Below are 25297 nucleotides of genomic sequence, written 5' to 3' on the forward strand. Positions count from 1 at the left end.
TTGACTGCAGTTTAGTCTGCAGCTAAATGCTTATCATTGCAATTTCCATACTTATATCTAAAATTACTGAAAAAATTGTTTTACTTAATCTACTTTTAAAATTTCTTAACTTTACTTTCATACTATTCACAACAAAGCAAATATAAGTTTAACTAGGTCACCAAGTTATAATTTAATAAATCTGATTTGAATAGTAAAAAGTTGTGCAATAAAAATGATAACTTATGTGAAAACTGTAAAAGCATGAAGTGTAAAGGATTCGGTCGTAACATTTATTCCATTATATTTATTAATGCGACTCCTTGCAAGCATTCAACTAGTTGCATTGTGGTAGAGAAAAGCTACATTGGTGCGATGGCCACTTGCAAGTCGTGGGCTTACAGACTGACTGGCACCTACACACAAATATTATATAAAAATACTTTTGTATATCGTATATTTGGTTGCGCTTTGATAGCTTTACTCCTGTCGACTACAACAAAATACTTCTCCTAACGGTTGCGACTACGGCTGCCAGGCAACGGCAGTAGCATTTCATAATTTGAGACAGATAATCGCGTTGGCGCCTTAGCATCGAGTGGAGCCGCCACCAACAGTAAGCACATCTTCCAAGGTTTTGTTATGCGACGACAACACCGCGCGCACATCACTTCTTGTGGCGCAACGCAACAGTCAACCATTAAATTATCGTTAAAACACTGTCAAGTACAGCAGTTAGCTGTGCTGAATATTAGCAACGCCGCCGGTTGGTGTATCAAGTTTTCAATGGTGACGTGCTAGAGTGGGAGGTGAAGTGTTTGAAATTGCGTTTAGGCCAAGAAAGAAATTGAATAATTTCTCTATTCGCGTATATCTTAGTATGTGTGGGTATGGGTTTGCGCTGCAAAACAACAATGAATAACAAAGTCAACCAAAAGTGAGGGGGTTGGTTGAAAAATGTGGGTGAATAGAAAGTGAATATGTGGTTAGGTGGTTGGGAAATGAAGCTGTAGACTGCGCGCAACTCATGAATGCAGTAGAAAATTTTAATTTAAATTGCTGATTATACGTTGAAAAGCAGAAAATTCTACAAACATAGATAATTTGTAAGGAATGTATTATTATGTAAATTTTTATGCATTATTTAGTTGAATATCAGTACTTATTACGTAATAAAAAGTTATAGTAGTTTAAAAAAGGGTGGAAAGAATGAAATAAGAATTATAAAGTGTCAATTTTGTACTTTTTACTTGTACTTTTGATCAGGGTTTCAAGCAAAAGCTACTAAGAAGGGCACACTAGACCTTATATTGCTGTGCACACCTCATGTTCCAATCTAATCTACTTAGAATTGTACAGGTATACGTTTGATCAGTATGCTAGATCATATCCATTTGTAATTTGTTTTTGGAAGCAATACGAGCACTTTTTTTTAGAAGGGACGGTAGACACTTTCCTATGACTGTCCCTCCCTCAGGCGGTTCCATGTTACCGGAATTGATCCAGATTTTATCCGTCCCAAGGCTGTCATTTGCCGATATAACCCTGTTTGGATCAGTAAGTTTTTGGTTAAATCGTCGCTGCAGTAACTGCTATCAGCAGAAGTTTGCTTCGCACCCTCCTGATCCGTTGTGGCATTGAGTCCAACACGGATCTGGAGGAATTTTTCTGTTGCGTTTGTGCTATAAGGTTCCATTCATATGCGATCTCGGTTAGCTGCAATACATGCAAGCCGCCCTTAAGAGTCACACGTTATTTGGCCATATACTGTCTGCACACAACTGTGACATTAGCATCTATGTTAATGGTACCTAGTTCGCACACTGTGCCGCCCTCCTATCGAGTGGGCAATAACTGACTTCCGCGGTTTCCAGGAGCTCCACTAGGCTAGATTATTCCACGTCTGAAGGCCCACTCTAACCACCAAAGGGAATTTCAATCACCATTATTGCACGATAATGACGTCGGACAATGGAATTGATGGCATGTGTTCATAGGTAAACGGCTATCTTCTTCTTCTCTGCACGGAACTTAACCCTCTTCCCCACCAAAGCCACAGCGACCATATTTACAAACTGGAGGAAGGAGTATAGGCATGAGCTTAGTATTGCAGTCGATGGCGTCAAGTTTCCGTCTGTCAATAGCACTATGATTTTAGGTGTGACTTTCGACAGTCTGTCCTTTTTCACTCCTCATACGACCTCGATTATCCCCAAAGTACAAAAGCTCCTAACTTGTCAGAACACTGCACTCCGGACTACGACAGTATGCCCCTTGGTTTATCCCATTAAGCACCTGCATAGTGAGGCCCGTATGCACCCAGTTAAGGAGCATAATGAACTACTCTCCAAGCAGTTTCTACTGTAGTGCTTTCGCAGAAATCATCCCTGCAGTCACCTGCGTGGAGCGGAACCGCCTCCTCAAATACACCGTCATTCCTCAACTACGTCGATAACATCAAACAATACCCCGACTAGACTTCGGACGCAACTAACTTTCGACAGGTATTGACCGCCATTCACACTTTCACCGCCTCCTTCTCAGTGATTGGCGTGCTTGGAGTCCAACCACCTTCCATTGCAGACGAAGTGCTCGAGTTGCCGCGAGAAACGAGAGTGACCCAGCGAAGCTTCGTTCTGGATACTATAGCAGGTTAGACTCCTATTTATCCAGAATAGACCCTTACATATCAAATATACATATGTCCTGCGTGCAATGAGTCCCCGAATGACACTGGCCACCTCTTTGCCACACCCTTCTCCATTTGGTTCGACCCCATCGAAACTGCGCGTTTCCTGGGCCTACCCTTGGATAACGTCGACAGCATCTTATCTATTCATTACCATCTTAATTGGGATTAAGTACCCGTTCCTAGTCTGATCAGGTCTCGCAGAAACAAAACCAGCAGTCTCAGTTTGCTTGAAATGAAGCCGCCTGTTAGAACATCGACAGATTCTTCGTTGTTTATGTTGACAAGATTGAACTGTACGCCAACCAGGTTACGGGTGGAACAAATTTCAGACACTCTCTAAGCGTCATTCACAGTGGCACCATTAGAACCTTCCCGTTTCCCTCCCAGTGAATGGCGTACTTGAAGTTAAATCCCCATTCATGTTATCTTGAACTTTGCAAAAGATTTCACGGTCCGAATGTATGTGGACAGAGGTATGTCGATGCCTACACTGTCTGCGGTACATATAGTATATACTTCACCAAGAAGTTCAAAGTTACCCTTAGAAGCAAGGCTGAATGGAATGATTCGACTCTCGAGCTACCGCTTAGGAATAGGACACCGACGGCTCGAAAACGTCGGAGAGAATTGGTGCAAGAGTCGCAGAACTCCACAGCATCCACTAACATGATAAGACTTGAACCCTTCATTGCGGTGGTTCCTCAATCCATAAAGAAGGTCGCAAGGAAGAAGTAGTAGGCAGAGAGAGGAATTTTGGCAATAACTCCAAAGCATACGCCAGGTTGTTAGTGGGGGTTATAACCTCAGCAGGTTTAAATATGCAATCAACATCCCTAGAGAAATTTAGACCACTTGTCGCATTCTACACTGGCCGCTGCAAGCTGAAGAAGCACTTATTCTATGTATATGGGCCTAGCTTCTTTCGCAAATTGACTGTTCTGCGACTCTAGAACACCTGCTAATTGACTGCATAGCAAGGACTGCAAGGATGACATCTTCTCACTGGCACCTAGCAGTATATTGGACTTTATCAATATGCTGGGGCTAAGTGAGTCTTTGCGATTTCGGAGATGGTTTATCTTATCATACAATGATTTCATTATCGCTAAAAAATGAGGTACCTATCAGATTTCTCAGTTTTTAGTGAATGCTACAATAATATTTATTTTCACTACAGTCTTACTTCAGGGCAAAGCTGATAAATGTACATATTTATTGATACATACGTACATATACATACATATGTATACAATATCGCAGCTTGTTGAGTGTACAAAGATGGCAAAACAAAGCGCCAGTTGCAAACAAAATTTCGCCGCAACGAATTGTGGTTTTGTTTAATTTTAATTTGAAATGTAATTACAAAATTTGCAAGCTGAGTCAAATGTGTTTGTTTAGGAATCTTGAAACAGTAGTTCAACAAAAATAAATATATTAAAGAATGTTCCGATTATGTATAAATATTTAATACTTATCTCTAATATAAATATTAATTTGATAGTAAATACCTCGTTTTTTTTTAATGAAACAAAGGTGAGGATATCAACGACAATCTTTATTCCCGTGAAAGTACATTCGATGCCATTAAGTATGGAACTCGTTTTTTTTTTTTGCATGGCCACAATGGGCCGAAAATGCTGCAATTTCACGTTGATATTCGTACGAAGTTTATCAATCGTCGTTGGCTTGTTGGCATAAACCATAGACTTGACGTAACCCCACAGCAAATAGTCTAACGGCGTCAAATCGCACGACCGAGGCGTCTAATTGACCGGGGCATTTCGTTAAATAATACGTTCACCAAACTTGGTTTTCAATAAATCGATTGTGTCATTCGGAGTGGGGCTTATGGCACCGTGCCGTTGGAACCACATATTTTGCAAGTTCATATCCTCCGATTCTTGCCAAAAATATTCGTTATAATTGAGCGGTAGCGATTCCTATTCACAGTAATGTGCCGGTCTTGATCACCACAGAAGGAGTACGGCACAATGACGTCGACGGCCCATTAACCGCACCAAACTGTAATTTTTTCGGAATGCGATGTTGACTCATGGAGTACGTGTGCTTTGCTGCCTGACCAAAAACGCTTATTTTCCTGATTGACGAAGCAATTCAGCCAGAAATGAGCCTCATCGCTGTAGATGTTTTTTCGATGGAAATCTGGATAATTTTCAAGTTGTTGCTCAGCCCAATTCACGAACATACGACGATTTTGGTGGTCAAGCGGCTTCAGTTCATGCGTCAATTGGATCTTGTAAGGATGTAGGGCAAGATCTTTTCGCAAAATTCGAAACAACGACGTCACAGAGATGCCCAACGCTTGAGAACGACGTGCGAACGACTGATTTGGGCCTTCCTCAATTGATGCGCTAGCGACAGCAATATTCTCGACACTATGGGCACTTCTTTGTCTTACTGGCACGGAAACGTTTTGTACTGTGCCAGTGAATTCAAATTTTTCCACTAGACGCTTAATTTTTGACCTGACAGGACGACGTAGCGATCATAAAGTTGAGACCACTGACTACAAATTTCGGTATTAAATTTTTATAATTTCGACTAGTTGTTGGATCGTATATCCGTTGATGATGAAATGACACTCCTTACTAAAGAGAAATGTCAAAAGGGTGGGAAAAAATATGGCTTCATTTGCGGTCCCTATCGGTCTACTTTTGTAGCGTCCTTTTCAAAACACCCTCTATATAAATCGGATTCGCTTCGGCTACCTGAAGGATACTTGGTCTAAGACCAGAAGTCGTGAGCTGCTTGAGACATATGTAAAGGAATCGTTTCTGACCACACCCAAGTGAATGGCGCTCCGAGAACTTTCCCACTACTCCCATCCTCCAGCCAGTATCCGCCGGGGGAAGCAGGGCAAGGGGAAGACTTAAATTCGGTTGGATGAACCAGGTGGAGAAAGGCCTGGATACACTTGGAATTTTCAATTGGCAAAAAGTAAAAACGACTGGCGCGCTGTTGTAAACTCGGCGTAAGTGATGTCTACGCCAATAAAGAAGAAGAAGACTTCCCTCTTTTTATATTCCTCCCCAGCGCCGTACAGAGAAACCGGAGTCATGGGGAAGATATACAATTTGGACCCCTTGATCCATCAATTTATTGATTTTATATATGTACATTCTAAATCGTTGTACACCACCGAGAGCTCCTGTGAACACGGGCGAGGAAGAAATTGTCTCCGGTTTCTCCGCCTGTTTCGTTCATTAATCCTCCAAAATAAAAACGAAACAAATTCTGTATGAGTAATATTTCAAATTCGTATCACACACATGCACTTTTTAAAATTTACTTTAGCTAACGGTGCATTTATGAACCCACTTCCATTCGAACGATCAAAATCATAAATCAAAGCGCTCATGCGGAAACTGAGTGCAGAAAATTGCATTATTGATACAGTTAAATATTGCAGCTGTTGTGCGGCAGACACTTTCAGAAAATGCAAAAAATATGCTCAATAGAACACACATAGCACCAGAACGCCAACACGCTCGAAAATGGAAAACAAAAAAAAACGCCAATTAGGAGCACCAATTAGTGAAACGTACAATAAAAAATCATTGAAGTGCGAGGCGAAAAGTTCCGCAGAATATTGTAGTTGACTTCGTTTTTTAACAGGTCAATTGGTGAGCGTAACTACAAACCATTGGGCTATACACTCTACTGCCAGCTCTAAGTGCCAGCAATTGGTGACCGTTAATGAAGAGAGTAAATTATAAATACTATTTTCGGTCACTCATTACCACTTAAATCACTTCACATTATGCTACTTCTTGATTTTCCATTATTTCATTTTCAATTTTGCAAGTAATTTTTGATTTTTTTTACAGTTACACGAAGAATTTGTCATCGGACAAAATTAATTTGAGTACATTTCGCGGCGAGGGGGATCTGGTGAATTTGCAGCTGGACGAAGCGGTGCTCACTGAACTGTTAGAGTTGCCTTCATGGCTGCGGCTCACTTCGGCCTGGTGCAATCATGTGTCCTTTCGCATTAGCTGGACAAAACTGAAAAGTGTGCCAATAACCTTGGTGAGTAACGAACGACTTGGCTAATATGGTTGACATGTCGATAAATGTCTTGTTAGTATTTGCTAAATGTGTAATTCTATTTTCTACCTTTGCATGACTCAATAAACACACACACACACTAACATCGCTCAAAATAATGCCGGCAGACACTGGACGAGGTGAATATCAGCGTTGAAACCTGTGATCCGAGCACTAGAAATCAGGAAGCCAATTCATCCGGAGGCGTCGCGGGTGGAGGTGGAGGAGGTGGTGCTGCTGCTGGTGGCGGGGCAACAGCACAGCCGACACTGCCACAGGCGCCGCAAGGCAAATACAGTTACATACACAAAGTGGTGGATGGCATTACAATCATTGTGAATACGGTGAATGTGAAATTCCTGAGCGCAGCGTTCACCGCCTCCGTGCAGGTAAGTGTCGTGTTGTTGTTCTAATACAAAAAAGCAATTTGTTTGTAAATAGTGGGGAAAATGTGCAGTTGAGAATTGTGTGAAATCAAACAAATTACTACGCCAAAGCAATTAATTTGAAGGTGCCATCTTACGTCTGTAGGCTTTTTGAAAATTTTTCGCTTTATTTTAGTATTTTGATGCTATCAAATAATTGTTTTAAAGTTATTTCTTTAAAGGGCAACATTTTTAGTTGCTTTTGTGTGGGAGTTATTGTAAAAATATTAATTTTTGTGTTCCTCCATGCGTTTATGCGACAACATGGAAGGCTAAGTAATCATTTATTGGCATTTATTGGGCAGTGGCTCGATACTTTAGCCAATTTTTATTACCGATATCAATAAGATTTAATAAGTATCGACCAAAAAACATGAACTAAGTCTTCTTTTAAATTTGGATATTCATTACAATCACTACACTCTTCCGAATAATTTTCCTATACTAAGCACTACAGTCTTAATTCCCACTATCTGATACCAGAAGTTTAACCGACCCATAAGATAAAATAGAATAGAAATTAATTGAAGTTAGCACCGCGACATGAAGTAACTATATCGTGCCTTCTTCTTTATCAAAAATTTTCAGCACAAAAAGGCTAGGCTAAGATCGCTTTCACCCTTTCTGAAACCCACTATCTTGTGGAGGTCATATAGCATAAAGATGCTGTCATTGTCCTCATATAACGGTATTAGTTTCAAATTTTCCTCGGTTATACTTTACCGAAATTTGGCCATATTTTTTGAGGTCATTGCTGTCTTCGACCGGAGAAAAATCCGGGTAATTTCCCATTAAGTAAATCCAACTATCGTCGGAACGGAAGGATACCATTTTTTTAGTTTTAAGCCCTGATTTCGCAAGCGCAGCAATTTTTCTGTTTCCAGAGCCGGGTTGGACTCAATTACACAGATTAGAAGGATATGGAGCGACTGTGCTGCAAAATGTTGCTCCAAGGATGAAAAACATAGCTTACTACTTGCCGATCCAAACAGAGTTAGATTGCCGGATAAAATTCGGTACGATTCCGGTAACGTAGAACCAGCTATTGTGGGAGGTGGAGGTGGAAGCACGTTGTTGTTATTGTAGCGTTTATCTAATACCCGCTTAGATAGGAAGGTTCAGGTTGGTTGTCATCGAAATCATTTAACGGGAAGCCTAGGAGAACGAGCTGTTTCGACGGGGTTGGACCATGCGGACAGGAGAGTTAGAATGAGTGGGGCTCGCAGGGCATGCAAAGATGTGGTTAGAGTCGTGCGAGGATTCGTGGGATGCTGGGTTGTTGGACCATGTTGTTGTTGTTGTTGTTGTAGTGACAGAACTCTGCCGAATTGACAGTCCTTCGCCGGATAAAAATCCGGATCCGTTCCGGTTACGTAGACCCGACTGTCGTGGGAACGGACTGATGGACCACCGCACCTTCCTTACTGAGCACAGAAAACTCTTAGATTTATAGAAAAACTCTCAGATTTATAGAAATTTTCGTTATCTTGCAATTAACCCACGAAATCAGCGCATGTTACAGCCTTTTTTCTAGGTTAGAATACCTTACCAACTAGATTTAATAACTTTGCTATTTTAAGTCATTATTAATAAATAATTTTGCGTTTTTTTTTATTCCTTCTATAGATGTCTCGCATTCGCGTTGAATCAAAAACACCAAAATGGGCTCATGCCGATCTGCGTTTCACCCGGCTTAAAGATCCGACTAGAGGCATCATACTCATCTTCAAAGAACTCTCTTGGCAAACGGTGCGCATCGAAGCCAGTTCAACGCAAGACAAATCGCTCACTCCTCTCCGTTTGCTCACGAATCAAGCGCGCTGTCGCCTTACACTACGAAAACGGCTTTCCGATTGTACATTATTAGCCTCACGACTGGTGCTCATACTGGACGATCTACTATGGGTGCTCACCGATTCGCAGCTGAAAGCGGCCTTACATTTTGTCGATTCCTTATCGGGTCTCATCAAAGCGGCGACACATGCAACACAGAAAAAGAATGCAGCTAGAAAATTACAGGTTATTGTCATGATTATTTTATTCAATAAAATTACTCAGCAGATAATTGATTTGTATGTATGCAGAATGTATGTAATTGCATTTGACAACAACAATTGACATGTTGTGGTAATTAATTTTATACTGTACTTTGTTACTTTTGTTTTATGCTTATAATTGTATATGTGTGAGTGTGTGTGTAGTACTAGTTAGAATTTATTAAATTTATACATTTTCTATTTTAAGACTCTCCCTGAGTATCAGGCACAGATAGCGCAGCAACAAAATCGCCAATTTGACACGGCGCACACATCATCAGCGCAAAAAATGTTCAACGCTTTCGATGTGCGCGAGACTTCCTATCACTTTTTCAGTCAACGCATCGATTTGCATTTGTGCGACGATGAAGGCGGTGAGTGGAATGGTTGAATATACTCTTAATATTGATATTTTAATGTTTTTGTTATTATTTTCACATCCGACTAGATGGCCGCTCCAGCTTTCCCGAATTGGATAAAGGTGGCGCTCTACAAATATCGGTGCAAGCATTCCAAATAGACTATTATCCTTATCATCTGGCCAAATCAGATCGTGCGCACTGGGCGAAGTAAGTAGTTATATATTTTTATATTCTAAACACTGTCAGAAAGTTTGGAAAACCCATAAGGAAATGTCGGAAACTCTAAATGGTCTGTTTGACGAGCTGAGCCGATTTAGACATGTCCATCTGTACGTCTGCCTCTATATACGCACATTTTTTCCCCACAGTTTTTGAAATATGGATCTGAAAATTTAGCTGCTTTACAAAATGCTCTATCAAAATTCCGTTTTTATATGAAAAACTTTTTTATTTGTCGAGACATCTTTATGAAATTGTCAATATTGCCAGCATAACCTTATATGATCAAATTGTTCAGATCGGAACGCTATAGCACCCAGCTGCCTTGCAAACTGATCGATCAAAATCCCGTCCTTGTATGAAAAACTTTTATGTTTGACAGATTTTCTTCACGAAATTGTGCATATATTATTATCGAAGGTAGCGCTACATTCTGCCAACAAATTGCTCATATCGGACCACTATAGCATATACCTTTCATACAAACTGATCAATCAAAATTAAGTCCTTCAAGAAAAGCTTTTATGTTTGACAAATTATTTTCACAAAATTTGGCATAGATTATTGTCCCAAGCAGCGCTGCAATTTCCGAAAATATTTGTCAGATCGGACCACTATGGCATACAGCTGCCTTACAAACTGATCGATCAAAATCTAGTTCTTGTTTGGAAAACTTTTTTATTTGACTATATATCTTCACGAGATTCGGCATAGATTATTTTTCAAGGCAACGCTAGAATGTGTGAATATATTATTCCGATCGGACCACTGTAGCATAGTTGTCGAACAAATAGATCGATCAAAATCTAGTTCTTGTATAGACACCTTTTTTGTTCAACAAGATATTTTTACGAATTTTGGCATAGATGATTATCCAAGGCAACGCAACAATCTCTGAATATATTATTCCGATCGGACCACTAGGACCAGAAGGGTATATACCTTCAGTGCCGCCGAAGTTATAGTTTTTACTTGTATTGCTTTTTGTTTGCTTATATTCGATTCAATTATTTAATTATTTTGTCTACAGATATCGCGAAGCATCCGTATCACCAGCGTTGTGGCTTAAAGAATCCCTTAATACATTCCGTGAAGCTGTGCTTAATCTAAGTCAACCGAATCGCCCATCAACACATGCGCCACTCGAACGCACTGCACCAACATCGCCCGTCGCACTCAATGTGAATGCGCTACAAGCGTTAAGCGCAGCGCATGCGTCCACAGTTGGTGGCACACCACCTACCAGCTCTGGCGCGAATACGCCACATCGTCCCGGCAGCAGCGGTGGCGGTTCGGGTGGTAATGCTTCAGCGTTCGCCAATCAACTCACACAAGCGCAACAGCAAAAGGCAACACTGGACAATTTGGCGAAATTGATGAGCGCCTGTGTTGTGTTGCGCATAGAGGATTTCACATTGTATCGCGTTACCACCTCTGGTAGAAAGCAGATGCCCAAGGAGTTTGTGTCGGGTAAATTATTTGAATAATTTTCCTTTATATACATATGCATCTAGTTAGTTTTTAATCTTAACTCATTCAATTAATTTACATATTTGTATAAAATGCATATTGACTAGTCTCTCATATTTGCTTCTCTCGTTGCTCTGCTCCGTCATATTTAATATACGAACTCATTGCCATTGTCTGTGTCAAACAAACAAACGCACCAAAACATATAAATCATCAAATTTCGCACTTTTAGCACAAAATAAGCGGAAATCACGTTCAGGTACTAAAAGCAATCATATTTTTAAAGTAATTTTAGTGCGATTTTGGTGTTTCAATTCATTATACATTTTGGTTTCTCTTTTAAATTGTTAACAGCGTATATTAAGTTTGCCACTGATCAAATTGGACCACCTTAGAATATAGCAGCCATACAAATTGATCGATCACAATCTAGTTCTTGTAGGGCAAACTTTTTAATTTGACAAGATATATTCATGAGATTCGGCATACTTTATTGTCCAAAGCAACGCTACAATCTCTGAATATATTTTTCCGATCGGACCATTGTAGCATATAGCTGTCATACAAATTGATCGATCAAAATCTTGTTCTTGTAGGGGAAACTTTTTTATTTTACGAGTTATCTTCATGAAATTTGTCTTAGATTATTGTTCAAGGCAACGCTACAATCCCTGAACATATTGTTCAAATCAGACCACTATAACATATAGCTGCCATACAAATTGATCGATCAAAATCAAGTTCTTGTATGGAAAACTTTTCTGTTTCACAAAATATCTTAACAAGATTCCACATAAATTATTGTCAAAGGCAACGCTACAATCTCTGAATTGTTTCAAACGAAACGAATCTATATACCATATAGCTGCTATACAAACCGTTCGATTAAAATCAAGATAAAAGTCTTTCATACCCTTTAATACTATAAGATATGCAGCTGTAGAAGGATTTATAGATTCAGAAGAGCTGAAGTTAACGGTTATTTTTGTTTTTGTTCAAAAATTAGATATTTTAATTAAAAAGATCTTAGCTTATTCAATATGTTCTCATTAGTACTTCCATTAGACTTTGGCAAGAATTTCATTTATTTAATTATCTTGACTTACGTCAATGTCTGCAACATTTTATTAAAAAAAAAAAAACTTTATATATTTGTGTACTAATTAAACTTTTTGTCTTGCAGGTGATAAAGAGCGCTATTCGTTTCCCGCTGACATGTCCCTCGTACATGCTGAGTTTACTTACTTTTATTACCCCGGTGATTTTATATTTCCTTGTAAGTTTATACATTCATACACAAAACGCGTATACAAAACATTTGTTAATTTATTCATTGCTTTTTCTTCCACACTCTTAGTGCCGCCGTCCAAAGTATTCGTTCATATTAATCCCCTACAAGTGCACTTCGATCTAAGTTCCATACTTTGGCTGAATTCGTTTGCATTGAATTTACATGAGAGCTTATTACGCACCAGTGTCGGCACAGCGAGCGGTGCTTCCTCCGCCACACGCGGTTCCATCTCATCGAATGCCTCACAACGTGCAGCTGGTACCGGGGGTTCACAAGGCTCACGCGTCGGTTCCGAGGCGGCCATTTCGCAAGCCGAACAGGAGCCCAATCTCATGTATATGGATGTGAAGATTGAGGCGATTATGCCACGCGTAGTCATTGAATCGACTGTGGATGTGCCCAATCAGAAGGATCGTCCTAAAATTATGCAAATACAAATTTCACGCTTTGCCATAACCAATATACGTGAGATGGGTTCATCACGTGCCGATTTGGCGCAGGCTTTGCACTCACTGCAGGAGGGTTCACTGGTATTCGGCACGGAATTCCCAGCGGTCAACGGTGACATGTGCATTGTTACCGATCGCATACTATCACATGTAGCGGCCGCAGATGTGGGCGCACCCGTGCCGTCACAAAACCCCTTGCAGACGCAGGTACAAACACAAACAACAACGTCTTCGCAAATACCGAAATCCGCCTCGGTACAGAATTTGTCACGTTATGCCATGTGGTCGGAACCGCGTGATGTGTGGTGTATCAAACTTGATCCAGTGTGGGTGGATTTTTTGGGTGCACGCTCTTTGGGTCCCAACAAATCGATACCATTCATCGATGCTGTGCCGGTGACTTTGTGGCTGCATTCTGGTGCTGGTGCTATGCACAAATCGCCGGCTGCCAGCGTCAACAGCAATTCGTGCGCTTCGTTCAGCATGAAGGGCTCTTCCGTCGAAACGAATATAAATTGCATGGATTTTGCCAATGGGGATAGTAAGAATCTGCCACGTAATCCCTTCCTTAGTGACGAGGATGTACGTATGGGCGATTGGAAGCCACAACGTTCCTTTAATGGTGGCAGCTCTGGCGCAGATGCAACGGCTGCTGGTAAAGTTAATGATAAGGTCCCGAAAAATAGCGAACGTACCGCCGATATGCATGCCATTGCGCACATTTCCAATTTGGTGAGTGTGCAAATCGATCACTATCAATACTTGTTCCTATTGCGTTTGGCTGAGGAGATGACGGAGATGGCCATGTTCCTATCAATGGACGCTGAGCGTATTTTACAAAAGGTTTGTAAACATTTTACGTTTACAAGAAAGTTTAAATAAATAATTTGGATATGTTATTGTTTTGCAGCAAAATACCAAGAAATCGATGATTTTCGGTTGTGTTATACCGCAAATTGAAGTGACACTCGTGATGCCATCGCCAACACCTGGTAAGGAATCGAGTGGTGGTGATGCTGAAAGTGTCTTACCCGATTCAGCTAGTTTGGGTGATGATTTACACATGAATAGTAAGATTTATTTTCGTTTTTTTCGTATCCTAAGTTTTAGTAATCGCTAAATTCTAAAAATAGCAACCAGAATCCGTGTCTATCTAACACACTTTTTAGTCAATACTTGGCTTTTCTCTTTTACTTTTATTTTTGCTTTATTTTCGTAGTCTATTTTGTTTTTTGCTTAGCTACTAATACACATCTAGCAAGTTGTAAGCATAGGCACATCGATTAGCTACTAACTATTTAGTTGTGTAGTTGAAATTGGCAGTTTTTCCTGGCGGCGATAGTATAAATATAACATTAAAACATGAGACTGCAGGTGAAAGGGTTGATATGCTTTTAAATTTCATTATTAATGCCAATTTATTTCACCGCAAAAATTCCCGTTGACCTTACTGCCTTAATTGAATGCGTATAATTGCCCATCCAAGGTCTTTTGTTGACATTCTCATTTTACGTTTTGCATTATTTAGCCTAATAATATATGAAAACATTATCAAATTTCTATTAATTGCGAAAGTAATTAGTTTTATTAATACTGTGGTTGTAGGACATAGTGTTATGTTGTCGTAGCTGTTTATGGTAGCATAGAAATTCAAATTCATACTGATTAAAGGGAAATTTGAGAACATTAAACATTTTTGTACTGAAAACTATAAGATATCTTCACGAAATTGGGATTGCACTATTTTCCAAGCTAACGGTACAATCTCCGAACAAATGTTCCAGGTCGGACCACTATGCCATACAAACTGATAAATCAAAATTTAAGTTCTTTTATGGAAAAGTTTTTTATTTGATAACATATATTCATGAAACTCAGATTGCACTCTTATCCTAGTCAATGGTACGATCTCCGAAGGAATTTTTTAGATCCGACTACTATAGCATATAGCTGCCATACAAACTGACCGACAATACTAAGTTCTTGTATGGAAACTTTTTAAATTGTGATGGGTATTATCGGTGCAACTGAAGTTGACCTTTTTTGTTTTTTGTTTTTTTTTTTGCATATGAAAATATTTTCTTTGGATATTACTTAAATCAATCTATTTAACGTCAGTTGATTTGGTAACAGTTAAACTATGTTTCGTTAATATTGCAGGACAACAGTAAAAATACTGATTTTTTTTAGTAGAATAATTTTATTTCGCTGGGTTCTTTTGAGATATAAATTAACCAGTTCAATAGAAAAACTTCTTATATATAGAACCATAAAAGTAATTTTTTGGCTCCAAATGAGAACAAACAACAAAAATTAAAAGAAAAAAAATGTGACCAAAAATTTCCCTTACGATTGTTTTATTTCATTTCAGGGTAATTATAATTTTAAAGATGTTATTTATTGAAAAAATTTCCTTAAGGGTACTTAATTTCCTCTAGGGTTATTTTTTCCCCTTCAAATGAGAACAAAAATTAAAAAAAAAAACGTTTCCAAAAATTTCCCTTAAGATTATTTTACTTCCTTTCGGGGTAATTTTTTTAATACCATATACATTTCTTCCTTAGAAACACTTTATTTATAGAACAATTTATATTAACTAAAAATTCTACTAAAAGTAAATTTTTAATATCCTTCTGAGATATTGTTATAATACTAAATACATTTCTTTCTTAAAACCCCTTTTATTAATAGAACTTTAAAGCCTTTATTTATTGATACATGAGAGCAAAAAGATTCATAAGCGCAAAAATACTCTTAAAGGAAATTTCAATTCATTTCCTCTGGGGGTATTTTTTGGCTCCAAATGAGAACAAAAAATGGACCAAAAAAACATTATCAAAAATTTCCATTAATTTATTGTTTTTCCTTTTGGTGTGATTTTTTTCAATACTATATACATATATTACTTCTTTAGAAATTCTTTATTTATAGAACTGTAACAGAAAAGTCTTATTAAAAATTAAATTTTTAATATCCTTCTGAGATATTGTTTTAATACTAGATACATTTCTTTCTTAGAACCCCATTGTTAATAGAACTTTAAAGCTTAACAAAAAAACCTTTAAGGTTATTTTATTTTCTTTCTCAGTTTTTTCTTCTTTAATAATAGATATTTTTTTTCTCAATAAGCCCTTTATTTATAGAACCTTAAAGAACTCCTTTCTAATTGACCGAAAATAAAAAAATCCGCTCAGAGTATTTCATTTCTTTTAGGTTACTTTTCTCTAATTTGGGATCAATAACCTCCTTAGAGCTTATTCCTTCGCCTCCAGGGCATATATTTGGCACATCTTCAATGCAATTCAATTCTAGCATGTCGTCTAATATTTACACTTTTTTATTTTCGCAAAAACTGATTATAGACTTCTGCAAAGCTTAGTCCGATTCTATTTTGTCTCTTCTTTTATATTCAATATTTTACTAATTTATTTCTAATCATCTCAATGTGTGTGTGTGTGCGTGCGTAGCTTAATAACAATTTCATTCATAATTTTCTTTTTTTTTAATATATTTTTTAATCTCCAATAAATTCTGCATGTTTTGTCCTCATAAATAATATTAAAACCACTAATCAACGTAGATGCTGAACTGTTCACAATGTCATTCAGCCACACCAGCCACCCACAAAACCACTTAAAACTCAAAAGAAAATAAAGAACCGCTATATAACTATAAACTTTCAAGCAATCACTACTCGTGCTATGAAATACTTAACACTGGCGCAAATATTGCATGCATTTTGCATAATGGATTACCTAATTTATCGCTTCCTTTGACAGGTACAAACACTATATGGCCTACACCGCCGTTAGAGCAAGTGAAGAGTAATATATATGGTAGTGTGGAGACACCCTCGCCGGTCACTAATGAACCGCTCTTTGACGGGGTAATGCACACTTCAAATCCAAATACGCATGGGTTAGTAGTTGTTGTAATGATTACAAGGTAACAACCTGCTTTAATTATTAATTTCTTCTTTTTGCTTTGCAGTTATAATGTGCAAATCCAAAGTACACCCACTGTAGCGTCCTCTACACCCAGTCAGGGTTCACGCCCCGACACTGGTGTTTACTCGCAGTCCATTTCAGCATCGACGAAGAGCGTGCGCTCAGCACGAACTTCAAATGCGGGCGACGCGACCAGCATAACGAAAGAAATCAATTCTAGTAAGAAAAATATAATTTTTTTTTAATATTATTATTTAGTTGTATTTTGCAGTGAAAGACAAAAGTGAGGTTAGATTGCAGTAATTTAGTATACCATTTATATTATAAATAAGGTTACAAAGAAACCAGAATATATTAAGTAATTTAGTCGTTACTTTAAAGCTTTTCCTTCTAATGTTAGTAAAAGTTAAATTATGGGAGGTTAAGAGATTGTATTGTATTGTTTTAGAATATTTTTCACCTATAAAAAATTGAAAATTAGATTTTTGCTGACATTTTTACTAAAAAAAAAATAAAATTTCAGTGACGATTTCGTGGCATTTTTTTCTAATAATTGTTATCGAAAAAAAGTTCTTCGTCCAAGAGTTTAAGAATTGCATCTTAAAGACCTGTGTAAAATTTTAAAAGATCCATTGAGAAGTTCGCGAGAAATCTTGCCAACCGATTTCATAAACACAATTTCGAGAAAAACGCATGTAAAGTCTGCGCACTTAGCCTAGCTAGCCTCGAGCGTACAAGTACTCAAGGGTTTCTCATTTTTTTGAAACTCGTAAACCCATGAAACCTCTTAAGGGTAAAACCATGAAACAAAACTGATTTTTTATATTGAATTTTAAACAAGTTCTACTGTTAATATAAAATATTTTAAATAAAACACAAAACCTTCCAGGTCTGATGTCTATGAAAAAAGGCTTCTCCAGTTTTATGACGTCCATCGATTCAGCCATCAAATCTGGTACACCAAATGATGACACCAGTGACACATTCTCCATACAAAGTGATATTAGTTCCGATTCGGAAAATTTCGCCATAGTTATGGGCGACGATAAAACCATGGATTGCATTGATGTAATGTTTAGGTATGATTTCAGCGAATGCCAATTCATTTTACCCAATTTATTGCTATCATTAATATATTATAAAATATATTTAAAGATTAAATCCCTTCACCAATGACACCAACTTGAAAGCATCACCCGTCGAAGTAGCCAGCGAAGTGCTAGAGGAACCTGGTTACAACAAGACTAACTTATCATCACCGTCAGAGCCGTCCGAGGCAAGCACGTGGCGGCGACGCGATTTGGTATCAATGGCGACTTTTAGGTGCGTGCAGCAAGACACTTAAGTTTGTGTAATAGTTGTGAAAATAAGTTGTTAATTATTTTGTTGATATCCATAGATTAACAACAGTTGAATTGATACGTCAAAATGAGGGTAATTCCTCTTCACTGCGCCTGCAGGTGGCCGCTGTATCGTGCGATGAATGTGGCGCCATTCCTTGGGATGAATTGCAGGTATTGGTTTTGTTGTTAATTGTTACTTTATTTTTTCTTCCTTCTTATACACTATTTTTCAAACTTATACATAATCGAACAATTTTTTTAAACTCATTTAAATTTCTTTCTATGTGTTTTTGTTTGTTTAGTTTGAATGTTTTGTTTTATTAAATATAATTTTTTGTTTCTGTATTTTTTGGTTTTGATTTGAGCTTGCGTTGTTGTATTTGTTTTTATGTTTGTTTGTGTTTTATTATTTTATATATTTCTTAATTTGTTTTGTAATAGTTTATTTTTTATTTTTTTATTTTTAATAACAGTTTTGTTTACTTTGCTTTTATTATTTACATTATTTGTTTTGGTTTCATTTATGTTTCCTTTTTTCCATTGCTAATTTCTTGTTTATTGTAAATAGTTGTTAAATTATTATTAATTTTTTTTTTTCATCAGTTACAAATTTTCATTTAAATTATGTATTAAATACTCAAATATGCGGATAATGTCTCGTTATAACTTTTTGCATGCCTACGATTTTCAATTTTCTCAAATTTTATTCCTTCACAATCGAAATCATTTACGAATTTCGACATTTGAAAATTTGAAAATTCTCAATTGCAGGCGTTTATGGAAAGTGAATTAAGAATTATCGATAATTTTTTCCAAGGCTTCCCTTACATTTTATAGTATATTCAGCAATAATAGTTATTAAAAAAAATATTTAAAAAAGATTTAGAATTACATGCCCCTCTGACTTTATATATGCGAAATAGTCCGTGATTTTTTGAGATATCGATCTCAAATTTTGGACACATTCTTTTTTCCTCAAGAAGCTGCTTATTTGTCAGAAGTGCAAATGTAGGACGACTATAGCATATAGCTGCCATACAAACTGAACGGTCGGAATCTCGTGCTTGTATGGAAAACTTTTTCATTTGAAAACATATATTCACGAAATTTGGCATATATTATTATTCAAGGCAGTGCTAGAATCTCCGTAGAAATTGTTCATATCGGACCACTATAGCATATAGCTGCCATACAAACTGAACAATCAAAATCAAGTTCTTATATGAAAAACATTTTTATATGGCAAATTATGTTCACGAAATTTGGCGTATATTATTATCCAAGGCTGTGCTATAATCTCTACAGAAATTGTTCAGATTGGACCACTATAGCATATAGCTGCCATACAAACTGAACAATCAAAATCAAGTTCTTATATGAAAAACATTTTTATATGGCAAATTATGTTTACGAAATTTGGCATATATTATTATCCAAGGCAGTGCTATAATCTCCGTAGAAATTGTTCATATCGGACCACTATAGCATATAGCTGCCATACAAGCACGAAATTTGGCATGAATTATTATCCAAGGCAGTGCTATAATCTCCGTAGAAATTGTTCATATCGGACCACTATAGCATATAGCTGCCATACAAGCTGAACGGTCAAAATCAAGTTCTCGTATCGAAATCTTGTTTATTTTTCAAGATATCTTCACGAAATTTGGCATATATTATTATCCAAGGCAGTGCTATAATCTCCGCAGAAATTGTTTAGTTTGTACCACTCTAGCAATTTAATTAAATTTCCAATATAAGCTAATTCAGATTAATTGCCTCACACTTCTTAAACACTTTCCATAGGCCCTAAAACCGTGTGAATCATAATACATACATACATATGCATATAACTTTCATAAGTGAAAAAGTCAACTGTAAAAAAAAATTATATTTTAAAATTTCATTTTTGTTTTTTCTCTTTTCTCTCTCTTTTTCAACAAAATTCTCGATGTGTGCTAAATTGCCAACATTTATATAATATACCCCCCAATACAAACATACGTAATCAAACAATTAACGTTCGATACACAATATTCGTATATATGGTATATATTGTAAAATATTTTCTGAATTCCAAACTAAAAAAAAACAACAATCAAATGGAAACAATTCTACTCTTACCCACCAAAACAAAAAACAAACACCGACATACTCGTATTACATATTGCCACATAATATCTACAATGTACAACAACAAAAATCAAAACAAAAAAATCCAATCGTACAAAATATCAAAATCTGCCTACAATTCATTTGAAAACAAAACAGAAAGCTCAACAAGCAAATAAGGTATATAAAAAAACTCATTAAATTCTTCTAATATTTTAAGCAAAATTCTTATTATTAAGCATTCAATTTGCATTATGGCTATTTTAGTTGGATTTCTACTTGCATTTACTTAGGTTATGTTGAAATTTTTAAATTCTTTTTATTTTATTTTGATTTTTGTTTTTATTTTTACCGAATTTTCTGTTTCCATTGAAACGTAGTGTTGCGAGTTTTGCGGTTTGTGCTACCCTATATATTTTAATGCTCAAATAACATCATTTCTTGTAACACTCCCCTCCCCGTTCTTGCTAAAATGTGTTAAAGTTTTGAATACATTTTGAAGATTTTTTGTTTCGCCTTTTTTTTTTTGCTTTGGCTGATTCTTTTTATAGTGTGTCTTATAATTATTATATATATAATATAGTTATAACTATGCTATAAAAACTTAACTGCAAGGTTTGGGCTTCAAATAAAATATAGCAGATTTAAGGAATTTGGCTCTATACAGTTTCACTCAACAGATTTTATTTGAAAATGACTTCAAATTTTTAAATGTTGAACTTAAGTGGTTAAGTTTGACTAAAATGATCAAATTTATTCTTTAAAAAAGCAAATGCTTTTAGAAGATTACCACAAAATAAAAATGTTTGACAATATGGCGGTTTTTCAAAAAAAAAAACGATTTTTGACTACAATTTCAGACTTAAATTGTTAATAAATAAATATTTATTGGTTAAAAAAATGTATATTAATTACTAAAAATATATATTTAAGAAGCTAGTGTTAAAATTCGAGGCGAATTGATTTAACCGTTTTCGAGATATGTTGGTCACCGACTTTGAAAACACCATTTTGAGAAAAACGCGTTAAAAGTTTGAAACGTACTTCAGGCGCTCTGAAACGTATTTATGTGTACTATCTTAAATATATGTACATTAAGAAATTAAAATAAAAAAATCGATTTTTTGAAAATTCTAACTGTATATAACCCCTTAACCACTAGTACCCTGAACAGGGTATATTAAGTTTGTCACGAAGTTTGTAACACACAGAAGGAAGGGTCGGAGACTCTATAAAATATATATATAAATGATCAGTATGTCGAGCTGAGTCGATTTAGCCATGTCCGTCTGTCCGACTGTCTGTATATATACGAACTAGTCCCTCAGTTTTTAAGATACCGTTTTGAAATTTTGCAAACGTCATTTTCTCTTCAAGAAGCTGCTCATTTGTCGTAATTGCCGATATCGGACCACTATAACATATAGCTGCCTTACAAACTGAACGATCGGAATCAAGTTCTTGTATGGAAAACTTCCACATTTGACAATGTATCTTCACCAAATTTGGTATAGATTATTTTCTAGGGCAACAATTTAATCTCCGAAGAAATTGTTCAGATCGGTTAACTATAGCATATAGCTGCCATACGAACTGAATGATTGGAATCAAGTTCTTATATGGAAAACTTTCAATCCCGTTGAGCCAGTACCATAAGGGGGCATTCTAGACTAGAATTAAAAAAAAAAAAACGATTTATTATTTTCAAAGTTTAACTAATCAAGAATATGTTTACCGGAGCATTTTTCGAACATTTTTTTTCGATATAAATATGTATGTACAGAGGTATTTTTCTGACCCGGCATCCAAACTAGTTCGGCGGAAACTGAAGCTAGAAACGCGTTTTACATACCCACGATTGCTGAGGTTCTTCTGTACCGATTTACGTGAAATTTGTGTGTTTTAGAAAGACCATCCATATCCCAAAATTTAAATTTTTACTACTTAAAAAAATTCGAAACAGGCAGTCGCCATTTCGAGGAAAAAAAAATCCCACATTATCAGCTGCAAATTTTCGAAAGTTTTAATTTTAATTTTTTTTCTTGTATTCTTGAAATGTTGATAATTAACTAATGGAAAAATTAAAACTAAAAATACTAATTGCCTAATTAATTCTAAAATTGCCTGCAATTCATGCTTATAGCCTACAATATAGTATACTCTTAAAAAGATTTTGTAAAAAAGTGTCATATCATCGTTGAAATTTTTTGAAATAAAAAACGTAAAAGTTTCTTAGCTAGTCTGAAGCGGCTTCAGACATGTCGGCTCATTCAGTTATTATAATATTTCTTAAATTTGCATGATTTATATTCGTTAATATAATTCCAATTATTACAAATAGTTCTGCATATTAATATGTTTGTACAAAAACAAAAAGTGGCAACAGTTCCCTACTAAATCCGCTTAGTGATTATAATGCTTAAAGCAAATAATTATTTTAATAAAACAATTAAGTAACATTTGTCATTTAATTTAACCGCTTTCGGCATATTTCCGCAAATTATTTAAAATTAACATCCATTAACTTGACAACTAATTTTTAGAAAATTTGTATTTTTAACACATTCAAGATTAATAATCAGACATACAGGGTTTTCCAATAATTGCTAAGTAAATTCAAATGTTTTTTATTTAATGTGAATTACAATCAATTTAATAAAGTTCTGAATTATGGATTCTACGACTTCTTTTGCATGAACGAATTCGATGAACACAATTTTCGTGTACATTTTCCACTAAATCAACCCTTATGCTATGAATAACACGTTCAATATTGGCTTTCAAAGCTTTTTAGGGAGTCTGGCTTATTGTAAAGACCAATGACTTCAAATAATCCCACAAGAAGTATTAAAATAATATAATAATAAAAATAAATAGTGTTAATTTCTTGGCAGCCATTCAAAGTCACAATTTCTTGAAATAATCGAAACTCCAAATTTTTCTCACAATAACTTGTAACTCGGTTGTTGTACGTGATGTTGTCAAGATCGCACCAGAATCGACAGTTTTGTTTATTTACCGCACCACTTAGATCAAGTTGAGCCTCAACGGAGTAGATGATTTTCTTAAAAAATCGTTATCGTTTTCAAGTTGTTCCAAGGCAAAATTAGCAAACTCAGCAAATTCGCAACATTAACGGTGGTCCAATGGCTTCAGGACTTGAGTGCGCCCATTTTAATATGGCTGCAAGCCCAAATCCTTTCTCTGAGATAGTCATAATTCTTGAGAACGTCTTGGCATCGACAAATTGCGGTCTTCAGCAACACTTGCCTGAACGGCAGCAATACTTTCATTAATTCGAGCGGTTATTTGTCTTATTGGCATTTGAACAATATGTAAAAAAAATTACGCTTGAAATTTTTAACAATAGAACAATATAAATCACTTGCACTTTATACATTTTTTTATGTCTGATTAAGGGGGTATTCTGGTTTTTTCGACCTTTTCGAATTTTTTAAAAATACTTCAAATCAAAATTTTTGGAAATCCAACGCAGACACGATAGAGCATTATATAAAGAAGATATAGACTAAATTTCAAAGGAATCGGTCAACCACCATGTACCATGTCAACCACATGACGTTTAAAGTTTAGGAGACAATTCTAGTGAACACGGACGCCACGTCACAAAATCGGCTGCATCTCCGAAAATAAGTCGAATTTTGAAAAATCCTTCCAAGGTCATATTTTTTAAAGTCTAAACTTTCAAAATATGTATGCAAAAAAAATCGATTTTTTCAAAATCCCAGACCAGAATACCCCCTTAACTCCAAAATCGCAAATTTGTTATAATTTAGCGTTTTGTTGAAAATAGTTTTAATTGAGGCTTGATGAAATACCCTGAAGCTCCTATTATTTTGAAATTTGGACTGTCACCTAGTAATGCGTACATTTTTAAAGTATTTGCTCTTTCTTAAATTATAAAAAAAAATCTCTTTTATTCTCTCTATTACTCAAAACCACTTAGTTCTTGAAATGCATGCGTTATTCAAATTTACTGAATTTATTTATATCCAGCTAATAAATCCCATAAGCTTGGAAATTGTTATGGAATTACTTAAAACACGTAGACTTCTTAGCGGAATGTTGTTAATTACTTTTTTGTTGCTTTTGTGGCTTTATTTATTCTCCAATTAATTAATATATTTTCTTTCCTTTATTTTAGTACTAATTTGTTATTAATAATTGGGTATTTTAATAAAGTCAGCAAAAAAAAAAAAAATTACACGACATTAAAAAACTCAAAATCTATGTTGAAAAGCGGCGAGCTTAGACTTTCTTTTGTTATAAGACCATCCTCATCAATGTTAGGCGCGCAATTGTATACGAGGTATAACAATTAAGCAATGATACTGATTCCATAAAACCCGTATATTTGAAAATTATTCTACAACTCTACCATCCCCTTCAAAGCATCGCTATACAGCGATTCCAGCGCGTTTTCCGTGCTTCGTAACATTTCTGTAACGCTTCGACTGGGATGTCCGCGAGTACCCTCGTCACGGCCGCCTGGATGTACGTAATCGACTCAAAATGGGTTCCTTTGACTACCGATTTTGTTTTAGGAAACAAAAAAAGTCACAGGGTGACATGTCGGGCGAATAAGGCGGCTGTTGCAACACGGCGATCACTTTAGAGGCCAAATACTGGGACACGCTGAGGGCGGTGTGGCACGGCGCATTGTCGTGATGAAGGATCCAGTTACGAGCGATGTCTGGGCGCACCCTGTTGACTCGTTTTCGCAATCTTTCGAGTACTTGGCAATAGTAGACTTGATTCACAGTTTTCCCCGGTGGAACGAATTCTTTGTGGACGATTCCACGACTATCAAAAAAGGCAATAATCATCGTTTTCACCTTCGACTTCCTCATGCGAGCTTTTTCTGGCGGGGGCGCGCGGAGTCA

General features: G+C 36.3%; 1 protein-coding gene across 11 annotated transcripts in view; it reads left to right on the forward strand.

Annotated features, from left to right (window-relative positions):
* LOC105228769 (UHRF1-binding protein 1) overlaps positions 1-25297 on the forward strand; it is a 45840-nt gene that overhangs the window by 1270 nt on the left and 19273 nt on the right. For 3 of the 11 annotated variants that reach the window (XM_049456961.1, XM_049456777.1, XM_049456833.1), the window contains exons 2-17: positions 6520-6721; positions 6868-7128; positions 8791-9183; positions 9409-9574; positions 9649-9769; positions 10812-11251; positions 11484-11510; positions 12435-12527; positions 12609-13834; positions 13902-14061; positions 16771-16909; positions 16982-17157; positions 17828-18017; positions 18094-18261; positions 18338-18452; positions 20553-20573. In XM_049456961.1, the coding sequence (XP_049312918.1) occupies positions 6520-6721; positions 6868-7128; positions 8791-9183; positions 9409-9574; positions 9649-9769; positions 10812-11251; positions 11484-11510; positions 12435-12527; positions 12609-13834; positions 13902-14061; positions 16771-16909; positions 16982-17157; positions 17828-18017; positions 18094-18261; positions 18338-18452; positions 20553-20573 (3898 nt within the window). The remainder of the gene's footprint in view (positions 1-6519; positions 6722-6867; positions 7129-8790; positions 9184-9408; positions 9575-9648; positions 9770-10811; positions 11252-11483; positions 11511-12434; positions 12528-12608; positions 13835-13901; positions 14062-16770; positions 16910-16981; positions 17158-17827; positions 18018-18093; positions 18262-18337; positions 18453-20552; positions 20574-25297) is intronic. The other 8 variants (XM_049457077.1, XM_049457128.1, XM_049456854.1 and 5 more) reach the window with 5 other exon arrangements.

Source organism: Bactrocera dorsalis, chromosome 1 (genome assembly GCF_023373825.1).
Source record: "Bactrocera dorsalis isolate Fly_Bdor chromosome 1, ASM2337382v1, whole genome shotgun sequence".
Taxonomy (NCBI): Eukaryota; Metazoa; Arthropoda; class Insecta; order Diptera; family Tephritidae; genus Bactrocera; species Bactrocera dorsalis.